This window comes from Thamnophis elegans, chromosome 2 (genome assembly GCF_009769535.1).
Source record: "Thamnophis elegans isolate rThaEle1 chromosome 2, rThaEle1.pri, whole genome shotgun sequence".
Classification (NCBI taxonomy): Eukaryota; Metazoa; Chordata; class Lepidosauria; order Squamata; family Colubridae; genus Thamnophis; species Thamnophis elegans.
The window spans coordinates 33,666,864-33,685,819 of NC_045542.1; the positions used below are offsets into that span (position 1 = coordinate 33,666,864).

Here is an 18,956-nt window from a genome sequence, read left to right on the forward strand (position 1 = left end):
ATGGTCCGGGCAATGGAGAGAGTGGGGGCGGGGGAGAGGGAGTACTGGATGAGTATGTATGTTGTAGTTGGGAAATTGAAGTGGAACATACAATTTTGGCATAAAATACATTCTGGGAGACCAAAACAGTTCCTTCATTAAAAGAGCTCTTATTCAAAAAAAAATCTTCTCTCCAACCTAATTCTTAAAATTAGATTTGAAGCCTGGAGAAGATATAAACTTATGAACTGGTTTTTCCCCCCACAAATGGCATGGTGAGTGAAATTGTACAGAACTGTTTGTCTTAACCTATTAAACTTCACTGGCTGCATCACTAGGGCCATGTCTTTTTAAAATTCAGCCTATACTTCTTGTACTATGACATAGTGAGGTGATAAATCAAGCCAATACCCACACTTGGTGCTTATTTTCTGTTGGCAAATAAGCTAGAATTAGCTAAGAGAATGGAATTCCTCCCAAAAGCTTTTCTCCTGAAAATGTTCAATGAGTTGGCAAAGCATAGGATTTTTATACTGCTAACAAGATTCATACTGCACAGATTGACATGGCAGAACAAACCAGAGACTAACCAGAGTGTGCCAGGGAGGTATGTTTTATCAGAAGTGCTGAAGAAAAAACATATATATCAAGACTTTGTTATTTTATTTCTGGTCTTAGCATTATAGTTCATTCATTGTCACCCTCAAGAGTCAAGTAGGCCATGCTTTATTATGAGTCCAGAGGTTGTTCAATTGACATGCATGACAATGGCTTTCCAATTAGCACTATATATTTTGTTTCTTGTATATTTTGATGATATCTTTTACAAATCTATGGCCTGAGAATGGTTTCCTACATCTTTCTTTGAATCATCTTTATATTTTTTTAATGTGTGAGAACGAGGGAATTTTCAATGTATTTGCAGCAGTTGTGTTGGTTATTTGAAATTAACTTAAATCTCAAATCAGTCACACACACACACACACACACACACGTATGTGTATGTATATGTGTGTGTGTGTATGTATATATCAGTGACGTGCAGGCAGGGGAGGCAGGGGCGGCAGGGCCTCACCACTGTCATCATGAAAAGAAAAAAAAATTAAAAGGAAAAAGGCTGAAGTAGTTGCTGCCAGAGTCAAGTGGATGACTCTGCTTAGTGCTTAATTGCAGGAGGAGGCGGGAGAACCACGTGCCTCCTTTAGTCTATCTTTATGATCACTTGAGCAGAGTTAAGCAAGGGTTAAAAGGCGAAAAAATCCTTATGTAGATGAGGCACGTGGTTCTCTCGCCTCATCCTGTAGAGGGCGCTTAGAGGCTTTTTTAAAACAGTTAAGCAGAGTCATCCATTGGAGGCTCTGGCAGCAGCTAACCCAGCCTTACTTCAGCAGCTCTTGCTTTTTTCTTTTTACATTTTTTACATTTTCATCATGGCAGACAAGAGGAGAGTTGAAATCCTCTGTGAAACAGCTGGAAAAGATGTGGGTTGGAGGGATGGGGGAGGAATTCAAAATTATGTTGTTCTTCAGAGGCAAATTTGCATTCTTTGGCTGTTGCTTTGCTCCTTATGACAGTAGTTGTGTGGATTATCCCATCAGATACTCGGATACTATTTTTTATTTTAGCACCAAATTGTCCTTCAGTTATTATGAAAAATCCCATGAATTTATCATGACTGAAGGCACATATACATGTCCCAGGATAATGTTGCAGGATCCAATCTGGGTCGGTCACTGGGACCAGAGGTTTTATTTCCTGAGGCTTTGGACTTGTGCTGGAGCCTAAAACCTCTTTCTAGCAGAATGTGTAGTGTTCTATGTGTGGTATTTATATGGTGTCTGTTGTATGTGGATTTTTTAAGATTTTGATCAGAATGTGTTGATGGCTGGTTTTAAAGTTGTTAGTTGTCATTTGCTTGTGCTGCGCAGCCCTCACCTTCTAAATACTGGTGATAAATCAGCACTCCTGTTGATTGATGAGGGGCATGTTTCCCAGGCTTCAGTCACTTCCTTAGCTGTTTTTGTTCCTGCTCATTCAACAATCTTAGTAGCTTGAAAATTGAATGTGTGTGAATTTATGAATGGCGAATTTATCTCTGTTCTCAAGCTGTTTGTGTGATAAAAGTCACTGTCTAGGAGCCCTGTTCTCTATCTGTCCAATACAGTACTAATGAAATGTTCAGTAGCAAAAAAGATCTGATTTTCAAGACAATTGGAGGTGGTTGGGAGAAGAATGTTGCTGCTTTAATATGAGCAAAATCAAGCTCTAAATAAACCATAGTGATTTTCTTTTCTGTTTCTGATAAGCAAGAAAAGCCGACATAGTAAGGTCATCCCTTTGAGGAGGGATGCCTATCAACCATAAAAAGGATACAATTTTCATAAGAGATAATTAATATAGCTTAAAAAGAAATGCTGTATGTCTAACAGATAATCTCTAATCCCAGGAAAGTTTTGTGAAAAAGAAAAAAAAATTGAGCATACTACAGATAGGCAAAAGATTTTCTTTATTTTAAATGCATTATTTTTGGCTTTATCTTTCCTTTTCAAAATTCATCAGCCCATTCCTTTAAAAATCAGACTTGAAAGAGGCTTTTTAGATATTCTTAGCCTGTAATGGATATTCTCTTAAACCACTGTATTCATATTACTTTAATTCAAGCCCATTGATATTGGCCTGTTCTGACCCCTCCTCCGTCCAGTAAAGAAAGCCGAGACATGCTTAATGAGAGTCCTTTAATAACAAGACCAGAATCTTGGTGGCTGAAAGCCAAGTAAACAAACAGATAAGGACCTTGGCAGCAAATCCAACAAACCTTGGCAGCAATTCAGACCAACTCTAGCAGCAATCCAGCCTGCCAAGTTAGTTTCTCTTTAGTCAAAGTGTTGACTTCTGCAAGAAGGGCGTGGCACAAGCAGTCTTTTTTATAGTCTGGAGAGGAGCCTAATGACCATCAGCTGAGTGTAATTACCTCCTGTAATTACATAATTGTTCTTGATGCTGAGTAGCTCTTCGACGGCGTGCATCCCAGAACAACTCACTGTTGGTTTCTGGATCACTCTCCCTTGTCTCCTCCCCACTGATCCAAGGCTCAGGTGCCACCTGGTGGCCAACCAGTCTCTCTGAGCCCTGCTCAGAGTCGGAACCCTGTCCAGGGTCCTCCACATCCTCCAGGGCCGACTCATAGGGCCCCTCGCTGTCGGAGTCTGGTGGCAGCTCCAACGGCTCCTGCTGGGCCACAACATTGGCCCATTGTTGTTTTCTATGACATTTGACTTAAGGTGGATTCTGAAACGCATAGGGCATGCAACAGTTGTTCTTTAAGATTATAATAGCAAACATTTTTTAAAAATCATACATTTTATATTCTTTTACTTCCCTATTTTCTCCTCTTTTCTTTGATTTCTAGTCACTTGGCCCAAATTTACTAAAATATATCTCATCTCTTGATTATTCTTGAAGTATTGCTTCCTTTCCTTTCTATCAGTCACCTACACTGCACACTTCTATCTTTTTTAAAAAAGTTTTTTATTGAACACAAATGAAAACATTGGACACAGTGTAATCATCCTGGAAAAATCTTTGTCATACATACTAAAATATAAAGTTATACATTATGACCACCATACTTATTTGCAATTGGTCTATTTAGTATTTACAAATATAAAAATATTGTCTTTCCAACCATGTTGCTTTGCATTTTCACTGTTATTGTAATCTCTTTCTATAAATCTTAGTCATTGCTTTTTTGGGGTCTTTCCTTTTTTGTTCCAACCATCGATAAAATTTATCTCAGCTCTTATAATATTCTGATTCATCTTTATTCTTCAATTCCCATGTCAATTTATCCAATTCAGCACAAATCAGAATTTTCCTAATTACTTCCTCTTCTTGCTCTGCACATTTATATCATGTACAATGAAGAATGGCCTCAAATTGTAGGCTTTCTCCCCCTCCCCCACCCAGTACAGGTCTTCTGACAAGACAGCACATTCCTTTTGCTTGACATTAAACAACTAGGATGGTCTTCTCCAATTTATGCTGGCACTGTAATGGAACCTGTCTATTTTGGCAGTTTGTGTAGCCAGCTTTGCTTTTAGGTGATTTAATGCAGTGAACATTATAAAGCCCAGAAAAATTGTGGTTTACAATGGAAAATGTGAAAAGCCATCAAATATAATGACACTTACTGGCAGGTTATAATGAATGGCAGCTATGCAAGAGAGAACCCCTACAAGATGTTTGATTAACAGCCTTTTGTAGTGCTGGCTGGAGATAGTGCTGTGGCTCTTAGTGAAGTCACTGATACTCATGTTTTTAAAGCCTTGCAAGGTTAAGAGAGAAAAGCTAATTTTTATTGAATTTGGATGTAATTACTTCTCATAGTAGGTTTGAAGAGGGCCAATTTTTGGAAGAAGGACTTAGAGCTAAAGTCCCATAAGAAGCGTAATATAGAACAATTAATCAGTGAAACGACTTGCCTCCTGAAGTTGTAGGTGCTCCAACACTGAAGATTTTAAAAAAGAGATTGGACAGTAATATGTCTGAAATAGTATAGAGCAGTGGTAGTCAACCTGGTCCCTACCGCCCACTAGTGGGCGTTCCAGCTTTCATGGTGGGCGGTAGGGGTTTGCTGTAACTCTGCTTTATAAATTTTATAAAATAAATTTACTTCCCTACTTTATAAATCACCGTTACTGTGGAACTGATGGGCGATTAGAAAATTTTACTACTAACAGAGATACAAAAGTGGGCAGTAGGTATAAAAAGGTTGACTACCCCGGTATAGAGCCATGATGACGAACCTGTGGCACTCAGAGCCCTCTCTGCAGGTACGCCAGCTGTCGCCCCAGCCCAGCTCCACCGTGCATGCATGTGTTCCTTCCACCAACCAGCTGGTCTTTGGGTTGTATGTGGTGGGGTGTGCATGTGGGGGACATGCGTGCACAAAGGGCCCATGCATGGGGGCAGTTGCATTGCATTTTGGGGCCTCGTGCAGCACCCCTGCACCCCACTTTGGCTTCCAGATTGGTGCAGGAGGCCTTCTAGCCCAAAACAGGGCACAGGAGCTGCACACGGCCCCCCTGCACCCCTTTTGGGGCCTGGACGTTCTCCTGCACTAATCTGGAAGCCAAAAATGGGCAAGGGGGGTGGGCCGCATGCACGGGGGAGTGTGGGGGGTCACACATGTGCAGGGGTGGGGCACATGTGGGGGGGTCTTGCACACATGTGTGGGGGAGGACGTACAGGGGGATCATGTGCGCATTGCATTAAGGGTGTGGGCACACATGCTGTTGTGCGCAAGCGTGAGCACTTTCGGCATGCAACAAAAAAAAAAAGGTTAGCCATCACTGGTATAGAGTTTCCTGCTTGGACATGAGGTTGGAGAAGAAGACCTCCAATGTCCCTTCCAATGACGTTCTTCTGTTAGAAGAAATGTATCACTGCTCTTGGCCAGGATACAAGAGAAGGTAGCACTTAATTTACATGAAGGATCTCTCAGAGAAGAGGCCTTCTTGGTGGTAATGCCTTATGGAATTCCTTTCCCATTCGTGTTTACATTTAACTTGTGTTTTTTCTTTAGACGTGGTACCAGATTTGGGCAGTGGAAATTTAGAGGTTACTAGATGATGGCAGAGAAAACTTTTGCTGATATCTAGTGGTTATCTGAATTTTTGCAGCCCAGATCTGATAAATTTACAATAGGCATCAAGCAAACATTTTCCAATCTTTAAATGTTTTGGATTCTACTTCCATCTTTTCCCACCTCCCAGTATTGCAAGCTGAAATGGTAACTATAAAGATAAGAACTGAAGTCCAACTAAATATAACTTATTCTCTTATGTTTTATCTTTTAGGTATTACTTTAATAATTTTATCTGTCAGCTGCAGTTTGTTTTTGGGTTTTTACTTGCTAGGCTTATCGTATCATCTCATAGATATCTTAAATATAAATCCCACTGACTGCAACTAGGCTTCTGCCCAGGCCATCGGAGATTGCATAAGATTGTGTAATTTTGTAAAATTTTTAAAAAAGTAAAAATGACTTCAGAAAATTGGAAGGCAAAAATTGCTTTGAAGTGCTTTAGCATTTACAGACTTCCTCCTGAAGCAACCCAGGCTAATCTGACCTTCCCCTTTTTTGGTTTTCTTTTCTAGTGGAATGGAGCTGTTCCGAAGACTTTTCTCCTTTGGTCGGAGAGATCATAATGGAAAACCTTCAGTCTTTGAGATGCACTATTACCGGCCTCACAATGGTAAATTAAAAGTTGTTAATTCAAATTGCCTTTTTTTTTTGTCTCAAATGCTAGGAGAAGTCTCTGCTGGAGAGAAGCAGCTGAGTGTCATTTCTCTGGCAAGTCATTAAACACATTCTGTTTGGCACCCAGCATTCCCAAATCACCAAAGAGCGGGAAAGCTGCATCGCTTTTTGTGCGAGTTGCTATATTAGTGAGGAGAGATCAGAAAAGACTGGATTGAAAGCCGGCCATGCCATGGATCAGGGGCTAATCTTAGGGCAGATCAAAGGCTTTGAGAGATTCAATCCTGACTCCATGTCTGATGGCTAAAATAACAATTCTGTCTTCACTGCTTCACTGGGGAAACAAAAGTCGCTGGATGCACTAACTTGAAAGGGGAGAAGTATGTTTTTATAAAGATTAAAAGTGGGTGGAAGATGGGCAATCCAATGATCTCCTGACAGACAATCTGTTGAGAGTGAATACATTTACCTCCACGTTGGTCCTTCCTAAGCAGCGGAATGTGGATTTGGTTGGTAATAAAAGAAAGCAAAATAGAACAGCATCAATATCAGCAACAGAAATTAATTTATCAAAAAAATAAAATAAATCAAGTACATTCTCTGTTCACAAAATGACTAAATAAAAACATGTTTATCATCTCCAAGCCTATAATGTTTACAATACATCCAGTCAGCATTACATTCAATTTATAACGGGTTTAGACTACGGCAAATCCCAGGGAGTCAGAATCAGGACAGGAACATTGCTGATTTTAAAACTGCTTACAAACTAAGAATTTAGATTGTATTGCTGCTACCTGCACTGAAGTTTATTCTGACGTTAATATTCCAAGTTTGAATAAGATGTTTTCAAACATTGGATTTGTGCCAAGTTAGGCTTCCATTTATGCTTTGTGGCCAATATTTAATAGAGTAATTCATTAGGACCATTTATAAGAGCTTCAAGTGAACCTGAGAACACAAATAAACCCCCAGGTAGCTTCAATGGTTCTCAGAGAGAGTGCTAACGACCGGATCACTGCAAAGAAATAAGATTCCCCACCACCATCCAGTCAAAACTAATGAAGCTTCTTGGGTGAGGAGTAAAATGTCTTCTTCCTCAAGAAAAAAAACATAGTCCAGTTACCTTTTGAAAAAAGCACATTTGAGACAACCATGAACTTGAATGGCTAAGAATCTTCATTCATTTATTCATTCATTCATTCATTTTAAGTAGCTGGAATATGACATCAGTCCTGCATAAAGAAGATTGGATTTATTCAAAATTATATACAGTATCCCTAGTTTGGATATGAGCCTTGTGGATTTATACTGTTACTCTCTAGATAAGAAAAAATGGCATTCCCTAATTGTCTTTTTGGCTTAGATTTTAAAATATCGATCAGGAGAAATTTCAAGATTTACTTCTACATTTCTCAATTTCCAAAATATTTTCCCTCTTCAGCTGATCTACTGATGTTCCCAATGCCCAGCAGTTAAGTATTTAAACAAAGAAAGAACAGTTGATGAGAGAGGTTGTTTTGGGGAATGAAAGAAATTTTGACAGGGATAAAGGGCAGGGTGAGTAAATTTCAATTTTTTTCTAGACTGACTAGAAAAAAAAGAGAGATTTGTGATTGGGGAGGGTATACTACAAATCAATACCAAACTTATACGTTTTAAATGGGATAAGAATGGAAGTAAAGGCTAACAATTGCTTTGTTGTTGTTTTTAATGAGGTTTTTCAATTTGCACTTCCCCCAAATTATTATTCCTTCTGAAAAACTTAAATTTAAAAATTATGTGTTATGTATCGTAAATCTCAAAATGCAAATGTTGCATTTTACAAGGGCATCCCAAAATGAGCATATCAAAGGGAAAAGGATATATAGTATATTAGGGAAAAGTAGTTGCAAATGGGTGTGCTTGTATAAGGAAAAAATATATTTTCAAAAAACTGTGAAAATATGAACTTTTTTGCTGAGTTTATATGCTAATAAAAATATAGAAATAAACTTGTAAAAGAGAAGATGCAAAATTGAACAACATTAAAATTGAGGTGGGTAATTTTTAGGGATAGGTGAATGTTCTGGCCCAAAGTACATTATACGAAATGCATTTTGCATCTAATGTGTCCCAAAAGATGAGAAGCCAATACTTAAAAGAATCAGACCAGATAGAAGTGAGATTTTAATCTTTTCTTTTGCTCCTGTGGTTTACAGGCAAAACTCTCTTTCAAAATTGTATATTTGTTTTAGAAGATGCTCACTGATTATTTCCCCCCCAAAGCTAGTACTGTACCATTTCCCTCACTTTCCTCAGTAACAGAGCAGAGGAGGAAAAAGTTAAATGTCTTCTCCACAGCTACTTAGAACCCATGTGTTTTTTAATTGCTCCAGTAAGAGGCAAAGGAGGCTGAGGCCAGTAAGAGCAGAGAAAAAAAGAAAGCATTCTCTCTGCCTTTTCTCAGGTTTTTATTCTTGCGTGATCCTCCTCCTCCTTTTTTCTTCTCTTTCTTCTTTTCTTCACATTGTTCTTGGCCTCATTTGCCACCTTGTTAGATAATCCCAATTGGAGTGGAGATCTGCTCAAGTAGTTGATATCAAGGTACTAATGTCTGACATGAATTTGTCCTAAATAACAACAATAAGATGTTTCAAATGCTATTTGTTCTGTTGAATAGCGTGAGCTGAAGCTCTGACCAAATTGGCACATCCCAATATCAATAGCTTCAGGAGAAAAATGTGCTTTTGTCACTACTGAAAGAAAGTTCCTTTCTTTTGAACCTTGAAATAAGTGCTTGGCCTTATTTTTTGGGAGGTCTTATTATTTTTGAGGTGCAGGAGGCGGTAAGCATGGTCACCTCATGGCTGCTGCTATGTTACAATATTTTCAGGGAGGGCTTATTTTGGGGGGAGGACTTATCTTAGCACATGCGCTCAAAAGCCCGATTGGGCTTATTATCCAGGGAGGTCTTATTTTCAGGGAAACAGAGTATATTCATCTTTGCTACTGCATAATGATGTGACTTACTTCAGAAAATGTACCTTAGCCATGTATGTAAACTTGAAGTTTTGTCTTTTATTTTTCATTTACAGGGCCAAAGATATTATGTCCAAGTGTACGCCCATAACATGAAAGGCTGGGGACAGCCTCAGATTTCCTCACCTTGCTGTGCTTCTCCTTCTAGTAGGTTAAGAGCTTTCGCTGTTGATGTTACACTTATATAACCAGTGTTTGTTCTGTGTGTGTGTGTGTGTGTGTGTTTCTTTGTTTCTTTCTTTCTCTCCCTTTCTCATTCATTCACTCACTCACTCACTATCTCATAAAAAAAAATCACCTTGTAAAAAATTAGTAAAATGATGCAAGAAACAAAATGTTTAAAAGTGGCTAAATCTCTACAGGGTTAAATGTCTGATTAAATGATTTTAGTTAATTCTCTCTTTCCCCCCCCTCTCCCTCTCCCTCTCCCTCTCCCGCTCCATCTCTCTCTCTCTCTCTCTCTCTCTCTCTCTCTCTCTCTCTCTCTCTTTCTCACTCTCACTCCCTCACTCTCTGTCTCTTTCTCTCCCCCTCCCTCTTTCTCCCTCCCCCTCTCTCTCTTTCTCTCTCTCTCTCCTTCTCTTTCTCTCAAATTAAGGGAAGAAATTAGACAGAGAAGGAAGAGGGAAGAAAAATGAATGGATATACATGTCTGGCAGTTGAGTCATAGTAACTGGACTTCTTTTCTTCTTTGGTTTGAAACGTTTCACTGCTTATTCAAGTAATTTGTTGCCATGACTCAACTTCCAGGCAGCTCTATCTAGATGACTGAGAACTTTCATTGACAAATGTATAAAAATTTTAACCAATTCAGAACTTTCAATTAATATCCCCAGTTCTTCGGAAACTGGTGATTGGTAGTTGAGAGAAACAAACATAATGGCAGGCCTGAAAGCCATCTTTTGCATTGGGCCTTCAGGCCTGTCACATTTAGTGCTGTAGGGAAATAGGAAGGGGGATTGTATGGAGTATGGGAGATATATAGTTATAATAGCATTCCTTTCTTAGAGAGTCAAGGACATCTCACCCTGCACCTGGAGGAGTGTGACTAGGAGGCATCTCCAGTTGGGACGGTGCCTGATTGGGCCATGAGATGGTCATATGGGTGCTGGGTAGGGACTTGGACTTTCATTTGGGTGGGGAAAACCTGGAAGCTTTCAAATTCGGGTTTTCCCAGGTATGCCAATATGACATCTCAAATAAAATGGAACTTTTAGGAACTTCTTGGATTCTTATTTCGTTGGAGGTGTTATTTGGAACTCTGACACATAATACTGTATTGGTATTAGAAGATTTTTCTCATCCCATTATGGCCCATGCAAAAGGTGATGCAAAGGGATTGCAGGACAGAGGAAAAGGATTGTTTTTGTTCTGTTGAATAATCTGCGAGATTTTTGGCATCATGACAAAGTGAGTTGAAGAAGTGACGTTTGATCTGATCCTATAATGCACAGTAAAATACATGCTCTGGTGACTCTTATCCATTACCAATCCATTCTTTAAACAGTTAATTAGGTTCCTATTGTCATTTGAAAAAAAAATCAGAATATTACAAAAATGCCTGGAGGTGTATTTTTGTGCAGTATGTCTTTCCTTCCTGACATTCTGATGTTTATAAATCATGATTCTGATTGTGCCCATGCTGACTTTCTTTGTTCCCACCATCTTTTAATCAGGCATTAGAATAATTTCTTATGCCTGAAAGTCTAATAAGTTGCAGTTGGGAACTGTTTATATGTGATCACTGAGAACAGTTTATTTTTGTCATAGATATTCTCTCCAGCATTGCTGCTCACAGTTCCAGTTTTGTTCAGGACTCTCTAGAATAGAATCCTGAAGAGGTTCTCTCCACTTACCATATTGTTTTTCTAGTTTCACATGGTTGGTAGATTGTAGTGTATTCTTCACATGTATCTTTTCTCAAAGAAAGTTCTGTTTTAGTTTACTTCTCCTGCCCCGTGTGGCATCCAGTAATTTCAGTGTCCCCACCAACTCTTTCCAGCAGTTCAAGACTATTTTGTTTTTTCGTTCTTGGTTTTTGCTCAGTTGACAAGAAAGTCCTATTGCACAAAGAAGAGCAATAGAAGGATGGAAATTATGGGAGCGATATATCTTATTGCTGAAATAAAAGATGTAAACATCTTGCATGTTGGAAGCTACAAATTTCAGAAAGATAGATAGCACGATACTTAGACTTTGGAAAGAATGGTTTGTTTTCCCTTCATCTCTTTCTTAGTTTTTTGGATTCTTTTTTTGTCAATTTCCATAAAATACAATGCACATACAAAATTGCAGAAAGAGAGGTGCGGGGGCTAAAGAACTACACACACACTAACATAGACCCACACAGCGAGAGTTGAAGGTTTATTGTTATTGTTTAACTGACACCAGAATTATGCAAAAATGGGAATACAGAGAATCTGGTAGCTAAGATGAAAGGACCTGAACGTTTTCTTGTATTTTATAAACAAACATTCAGTACTATAATTGTCCAGTTTGTAGAGATGCCAGCAAAACAGAAAATCAACAAAATCTGCTGAACTCTAGCATAGATCATCATTCAGCAACTCTCATTCCAAAGCTATATGATAGGAAAGTCAGCATAAAATGTAACTATTTCTAGATTACCAGCCTTTCTGAAAATCCAGTTTTCTGATTCCACAGGAAAATGGCTTATTTTGATTTGTGAAGATTTGAGGATGCAATAGAAATGGGCATCTTCACTTATCTTTGCAGAGAATGGCAGTTGGACTTACCTGAACTGCATGTTTTGACGAGAAGTGTGGGAGGAGTAACCATTGGGTATTAACCTAATCTTGATTGCCTATTGGAGATTGAGGAAATCTTTGGAAGCCACACCTCCTGCTGGTCCGGTGGCTAGCCACTTTAACCGAACATCTGAACGGTATCTGAAAGGAAGCAAAAAGAAACAGCCAATACCAATTCTTCCTAGCGGTTGCTTGAACCTGGACGTGCTCAGGCCCTGCTTCACGGCGAAGGTCGCCATAACGGGCGGGAAGTGACTCCTCCCACACTTCTCGTCGAAACATGCAGTTCAGGTAAGTCCAACTGCCAGTTTCCGAAGAGAAAGTGTGGGAGGAGTAACCATTGGGACATACCAAAGTTAGTTGTCCTGGGAGGGAATGGACGGGCCTGAGCCCCCTTGCGTGTCTAGGACGCCCTGAAGGACCCTCCTGCCGAAGGCAGCGTCCGCTGAGGCGTAGGCGTCCAATCTATAGTGTCTAATGAAGGGAGACGGGGAGGCCCAGGCGGCCGCTCGACAAATCTCTTCTAGGGGAGCCTGGGAAGACCAGGCGGCTGAGGTGGCAGCACTTCTAGTGGAGTGTGCTGTGATACCCTGTGGGACCTGGAGGCCCCGAGCCTGATAGGCCTGAGATATGGCCGCTCTGATCCATCTGCTGATGGTGGCCGAGGAGACCTTAGCCCCACGGGTGGAAGGTTGGAAGGACACGAAGAGGGCCTCTGATCGTCGAAAGGGAGCCGTGCGTTTCAGGTAGATGCATAGGGCTCTTCTAACATCTAACTTATGCCAGGATTTCTCCCTCTCCCCGGAGGGATGGGGACAGAAATCCGGAAGGATGATCTCTAACCCTCTGTGGAAGGGGGAGTTGATCTTGGGCATGAAAGAAGGGTCGAGTCTGAGGACGACCCTGTTTTCTAGGAAGGTGCAGAGGTCTGCTCTGCTGGAAAGGGCATTGATCTCTGAGACCCTTCTAGCTGAAGTGATGGCTACCAGAAAAACGACCTTAAGGGTCAGGAGCTGGAGGGAAACCTCCTTCAGAGGCTCAAACGGAGCCTCCGTTAGAGCCTGGAGGACTGTGGGAAGATCCCAGGAGGGGAATCGATGGACCGCTGAGGGTTTCAAATTCGCCGCCCCTTTGAGAAAACGCCTGAGAACCGGGTGTTGAGATAGGGGGGGAGCGTTCACCCCCCCTAGGACTGTGGAAAGAGCGGAGACCTGACGCCTAAGGGTGCTGGTGGCGAGGCCCTTCTGGTGACCCTCCTGGAGGAAGTCCAGAACCTGAGGAACCGAGGCAGTCGTAGGACAGATATCTTTACCACGGCACCAGTCTGAGAAGGCCACCCACGAGGCATTGTAGATGCGGGTGGTGGATTGTCTCCGGGATGCCTCTACCACCTTGATGACCTCCTCGGAGAACTGAGCCTGTCTCAGTTGTTCCCGCTCAAGCGCCAGACGGTCAGATGGAGCCACTCCGGGTCTGGGTGCTCTAGGGATCCCTGGTGAAGCGTCACCTCCCCTGCTGGTATCCTCCAGGGAGGAGCTGTGGACAGGTCCACCAGATCTGCCAGCCAGGGGCGGCGCGGCCAAAAGGGAGCCACCATTATCAGATCTGCCCTCTCTGCTACCACCCTCCTCAGAACCCCGGGGATGAGGGGAAGGGGGGGAAAGGCGTAGAGAAGACCTGGTGGCCAGCTGCAGCGTAGGGCATCCGTGTCCATGGCTCCCGGGGTCGGAAACCTCGAGACGAACTTTGGTAGCTGGGCGTTGTGCGGTGTCGCAAGCAGGTCCACCGTCGGATGGCCGAACCTCTCGCAGATCCTGTGGAAGATCGAGGGATGGAGTTGCCACTCTCCGTTGTCGATCGTCTCTCTGCTTAGCCAATCTGCCTGATGGTTCTCTGTTCCGGAGATGTGCTCCGCCTTGATGGACGCCAGGTGTTTCTCTGCCCAGTGACCCAGGCGCAGCGCCTCGTCACGGAGAGCCTTGGAGTGGGTGCCTCCCTGTCTGTTCACGTGTGCCTTGGCCGCTACGTTGTCTGTCAGGACTAGGATGTGTTGACCTCTGACCATGTCCTTGAAGTGTCGGAGGGCTAGGTGGATGGCCCTGAGCTCCAACCAGTTGATGTTGTGCTTTAGATCTGTTGGAGTCCACCGACCTTGGGCGATCTGGTTCTCCAGGTGGGCCCCCCAGCCGAAGAGGCTTGCGTCGGTGGTGAGCGTCATTCTTGGTGGATCTCTGAAGAGGCAGCCTCTGTTCAGACCTGGGGACAGCCACCAGTGGAAAGATAGAAGCACTTGGGGTGATACTCGGATCTTGAAGGTCGCGTCGCTTGTCCCGGACTTCTGATGTGGTAGCAGGAACCACTGGAGCTCCCTGGCGTGCAGTCGGGCCCAGGGGATGATCCCTATGCACGAGATGAACTTTCCCAGGAGCCTGGAAAGAAGAACTACAGGGACAGAGCGTGACTTGCGAACCTCATGAATCATCTTAACGATGCTGTCCTTACGATCCTGAGAGAGGAACACCTCCCCCGCTACACAGTCGATAATGGACCCTAGGTGAAGCAGCCTGGTGGAGGGCACGAGGTGGCTCTTCTCCAGGTTAATGGAGAACCCCAGGGATCTGAGAGTGTCGATGGTAGTATTCAGATCCCTTGCAGCTGAAGCAGAGGACCTGGCCAGGACGAGTATGTCGTCAAGGTAACAAAATAAACGGACAGGGAGGGAACATAGGTGACCAGCAGCTGCAGCTAGCACCTTGGTGAAAGTCCTGGGGGCTGAGGCCAACCCAAAGGGCAGGGCTCTGTATTGGAAATGGTCCCCCTCATGGGAGAACCTCAGAAACTTACGGTGTTCCGGGGCGATCCTGATATGCAGGTATGCCTCTGTAAGGTCGATGGAGGCAAGGAAGTCGCCCGGCCGGATGCCCTCCAGGATGGATCTTAGAGAAGCCATTTTGAATTTACGGTATACCACCCTGGAGTTGAGTAACTTAAGGTCCAGGATGGCTCTCCAACCCCCTGAGCTTTTGGGCACTAGGAAGAGGTTTGAATAAAATCCTGACCCTTTTTCCCCCAATGGGACCCTCTCGATGGCCCTGATGTCGAGGAGATGTTTAAAGGCCTTGGCCTTAAGGGCCCTCTTGTTTGGGTCTGAGGAGGAGGAGAAGGTGCGGAACCTACTGGGAGGAAGGGAGCGGAACTCCAGGCGAAGCCCGAGCCTTACCGTCTGGAGAACCCACTCATCCGATGTGATATGCTCCCAGGCATCCGCAAACATGGAGAGGCGACCGCCGATGGGGTGATCCGGGGGCGGATCACTTGAATCTGCGGAAGGGACGACCGCCTCCTCCACGAAAGGGCCGCTTCCCCTGGTGTTGGCCCCTGAATCTGTTCTGAAATTGTCTATCCCCCTGCCTCTGAAATCTGGGGTTTTGGTACCTCTGGCCTTGGCTGTCTCCCTCAGGTGGTCTGTAGGAGGTCCTCCTAGGGTACGGTGCATGGCGGAAATCCGACCGCTTGTTCGTTGACGGGAGGATCTTCCGCTTGTTTTTATCCTCCACAAGGAGAGGCTCCAGCGCCGTCCCAAATAACCTGTCCCCGGTGTAATCCGCGCCGGTTAGGTGCCACTTCATTCGGGATTCCGCCTGCCAGTGACGTAGCCAGAGTAGTCACCTAGAAGCAACTGAAGAAGACATAGCACGCGACGCATACTTTACCGCGTCCAAGGTGGCGTCCGCCGAGAACTGCGTTGCCGCAAGCATCTTGGAGATGTCCTGCAGGAGTCGCACTTCAGAGGCTGGGGTCCTATCCCTCAGTTGCTCCAGCCACAGGACCGTGGACCTATTAAAAAAGGAGGCAGAGGCGGCCGCTCTGATAGCCCAGGTGATGGCCTGGAACGTCTTGCGCAGAACAATGTCTGCTCTCTTATCCTCAGGCTTGAGGCAATTAGCGGTGTCTCCTGCTACGACCGTTGAGGAAGATGCCAAGGTTGCCACCGGGTTATCCACTTCCGGAACCTGCAAGGCTTGGGCAAAGGCTTGGTTAAGATTATAAAAACTTCTTTCATTCCCCCCTGGGGTTGGAAAAGACCCTGGCTTTACCCACTGAGATTTGAGCACCTCCATAAACATATCTGGGGTGGGGATTTCTTCCTTAGCTACGGGGGGCCTATGGAAGGGCCCTTTCTTCTTCTTGCTTTTGCCCTTGCCCGAGGACTCAGCTGCGGGTTGGGGATCCGAGGGTGGATCCAGATCAGCTGTGGCTACTGCCTTGCGTAAAAGGGAGCTGAACAAGGAGGGGGGGGAAAAGGCCCGCTACAGTGGAATCCTCCTCCCCCTGGGGGACCTCATCCTCCGAAAACCCCACATCCTTTAGTTCCCCTTCCTCGAGGTCGGATGCCTCACTAGCCGTGGATGGGGAGGGAGACCTGGCTTCCCTTGCAGCCGAGGTGCTAGGGCGATCGCTCAGCCCTCTGGGGGGATCCTGGGGGGCCCTGCTCCTGAGACCCTGTGGCTGCTGAGTTAAGCTAGAAGCCATAACCTGGGCCAACGCTCTGGCAAACATGTCTTGAAAGCTGCTGGTTAGATCAGGCAGCTGAGGCTGAAGCTCTAGTGGTTGGGAATATTCCCTGGGTTCAGGGGATAGAGGTGCTAGGCGAGGCCGGGCTGGGCTGGCTGCTCTGCGGCCAAAGGGATCCGCTCTCGAATCCAGTAGGGGAGCAGGGGAGAGAGGAGGAGAAAGAGAGCTGTGCCTTCTCAGAGATCCCCCTGGAGAGGCTGGGGATGGAGATCTGCGTACAGCCCGGGCAGAGGCCCTGCGTGGGGAGCGAGATCTGGGGGGGTAAGGGCTGATGGTTGCCCTGTAGTCCCTGGCCGAGGCCTTGGTTGCTCTGGTTTCCCTCCTGGGGGATGGATTCCTGGGTGCCCTGGCTTTGTCCCTCCCAGATGGGGATCTGCCTCTGGGAGCAGGGAAAATCGCTCTAGAGGACCCTTCCTCTGGATCCGCACCCCCCGGGGCTCTGGGCCTAGAGTTTTTGCTCCTAGTCGCCTCTGCCATTACTCACGGTTTGTTGCTCACCCACGTGCTCCTTCTGCAGCCGGCTGAAATAAATTCCCTTCCTAGGGATAGGCTCCGCCTCTCTCTGATTGCTTGCAGGCTCTGCTGCTGCCGGCAGGCAAGGCCCTGAATTTCCCCCCGGATCACCAGCGGGGCAGAGCAGAAAGGAAGCCTCTTCCGGCTTCCTACGGCCTTGTGAGTGCTTTCAGTGTCGGAACACTGTTTACACACTCCCACGTGCTCCTAAAATGGCGACAATCCAAAATGGAGGCAGCTGGTGCCGTCTGGAGTCTCCTTCCTTCCTCCGGTGGAAGCCTCTTTGCAATCCTGGAAGGGTTCTGGGTTCTCCGGCTTCCCTGGGCTCCTCCAATCTTTGTCTGTAAGTTTTTCTGTGATCCTGGCCCTTCCTGGGGCCTCCACCCCCTTTGGGAAAAACGGGTGGCCCTGCAGGCTTCTAATCGCGCGCTCTGGCAAGCCGAAGCTTGATGAGCAGCTGGAACACAGCAGAAGGCAGGTGAGGTCAATTTAAATTGAAATCCCTTGCTGAGGCTTTTCTTGAGAGTAAAAAAAAAACTCCTGAATCTCGGATGGAAAGGAGAGCAGGAAAATCGCTCCAATTAGGCCGAGATTGAGGTTAAAGTGGCTAGCCACCGGACCAGCAGGAGGTGTGGCTTCCAAAGATTTCCTCAATCTCCAATAGGCAATCAAGATTAGGTTAATACCCAATGGTTACTCCTCCCACACTTTCTCTTCGGAAACTCAATGTATTAGTCAGAGTTCATTGACCAAAAATAGCAATAGCAATTGCACTTAGACTTATATACCACCTCATAGTGTTTTTACAACCCTATCTAAGCAGTTTACAGAGTCAGCATATTATCCCCAACAATTTGGGTTCTCATTTTACCCACCTCGGAAGAATGGAAGGCTGAGTCAACCTTGAGCCTGCTGAGATTTGAGCTGCCAAATTTCAGGCAGCCCACAGTCAGCAGAAGTAGCCTGCACTACTGCACTCTAACCACTGAGCCGCCATTGCTATGAATAACCTCTTCCTTATCCCTGAAACAACTAACTAATTTACTCAGATAACCTCTTGCTTATCACTGAGACACAAATCCTTAGTCTTTTGTTTTGCTGGGTTTAGAGTCCTTTCCCCTGTTCTGATATTCACTGACCACACTGGAATACCGAGAGCTGGGAGGTGGCACAAGGCAGCCAAGTATTGTCTAACATGAGCATAAATCACCTCATGTAATATAAAACAATGACATGCTGTGTCTCAACAGTGGTATTCACGACTTCAAATCAAAAGTTAATCTCAAAAGGAGTAGGATAATCTGTGATGTGCTGGAATCACAGGGGAAGTTTGCTTCCATTCAGGCATCTTGCAGATCAATATTATTCAGATAAAGTTTGACCCTGTTTGTCTTGATGAAATGGGTGTGATCCCTGAAGTTGTGATTCTGATACCTGTATCTGTGATGGCAGCACCCTCTCTGTGGGCACACGAGCCGTCACCCCAGTTCAGCTCTGCCGAGCATGCGCATGCATATCCTGCCAGCTAACTGGTCGTCACACATGTGAGGGGGGAACATGCGGGGGTGCACGCATGTGCAGGAGGCAGGGCACATGAAGGGGGCCACACGCACCTGCGTGGGGAGGGTGCATGTGGGGGGAACATGCATTGCATTTTGGGGGTTTGGGTGCGCACACACGCACTGGGCACTCCATCCGGAAAAGGTTAGCCATCACTGACCTGTATCTTAGTACATGTCCCCTCCCTCCCCTCACTGGACAAGGCATGTAGTTGGGTCAATCTGCTTAATGTTTCCTTATAAGTGGAAGGGCATCGGTCTACTCTGGAGAGGCAGTTA

At 44.8% G+C, this 18,956-nt stretch overlaps 1 protein-coding gene across 1 annotated transcript in view; it reads left to right on the forward strand.

The window, feature by feature from the left end:
• Positions 1-18,956, forward strand: part of ANKFN1 (ankyrin repeat and fibronectin type III domain containing 1) — a 138,022-nt gene that overhangs the window by 51,099 nt on the left and 67,967 nt on the right. The window contains exons 6-7 of the mRNA XM_032210279.1: positions 6,139-6,236; positions 9,319-9,409. Coding sequence (XP_032066170.1) covers positions 6,139-6,236; positions 9,319-9,409 — 189 coding nt within the window. The remainder of the gene's footprint in view (positions 1-6,138; positions 6,237-9,318; positions 9,410-18,956) is intronic.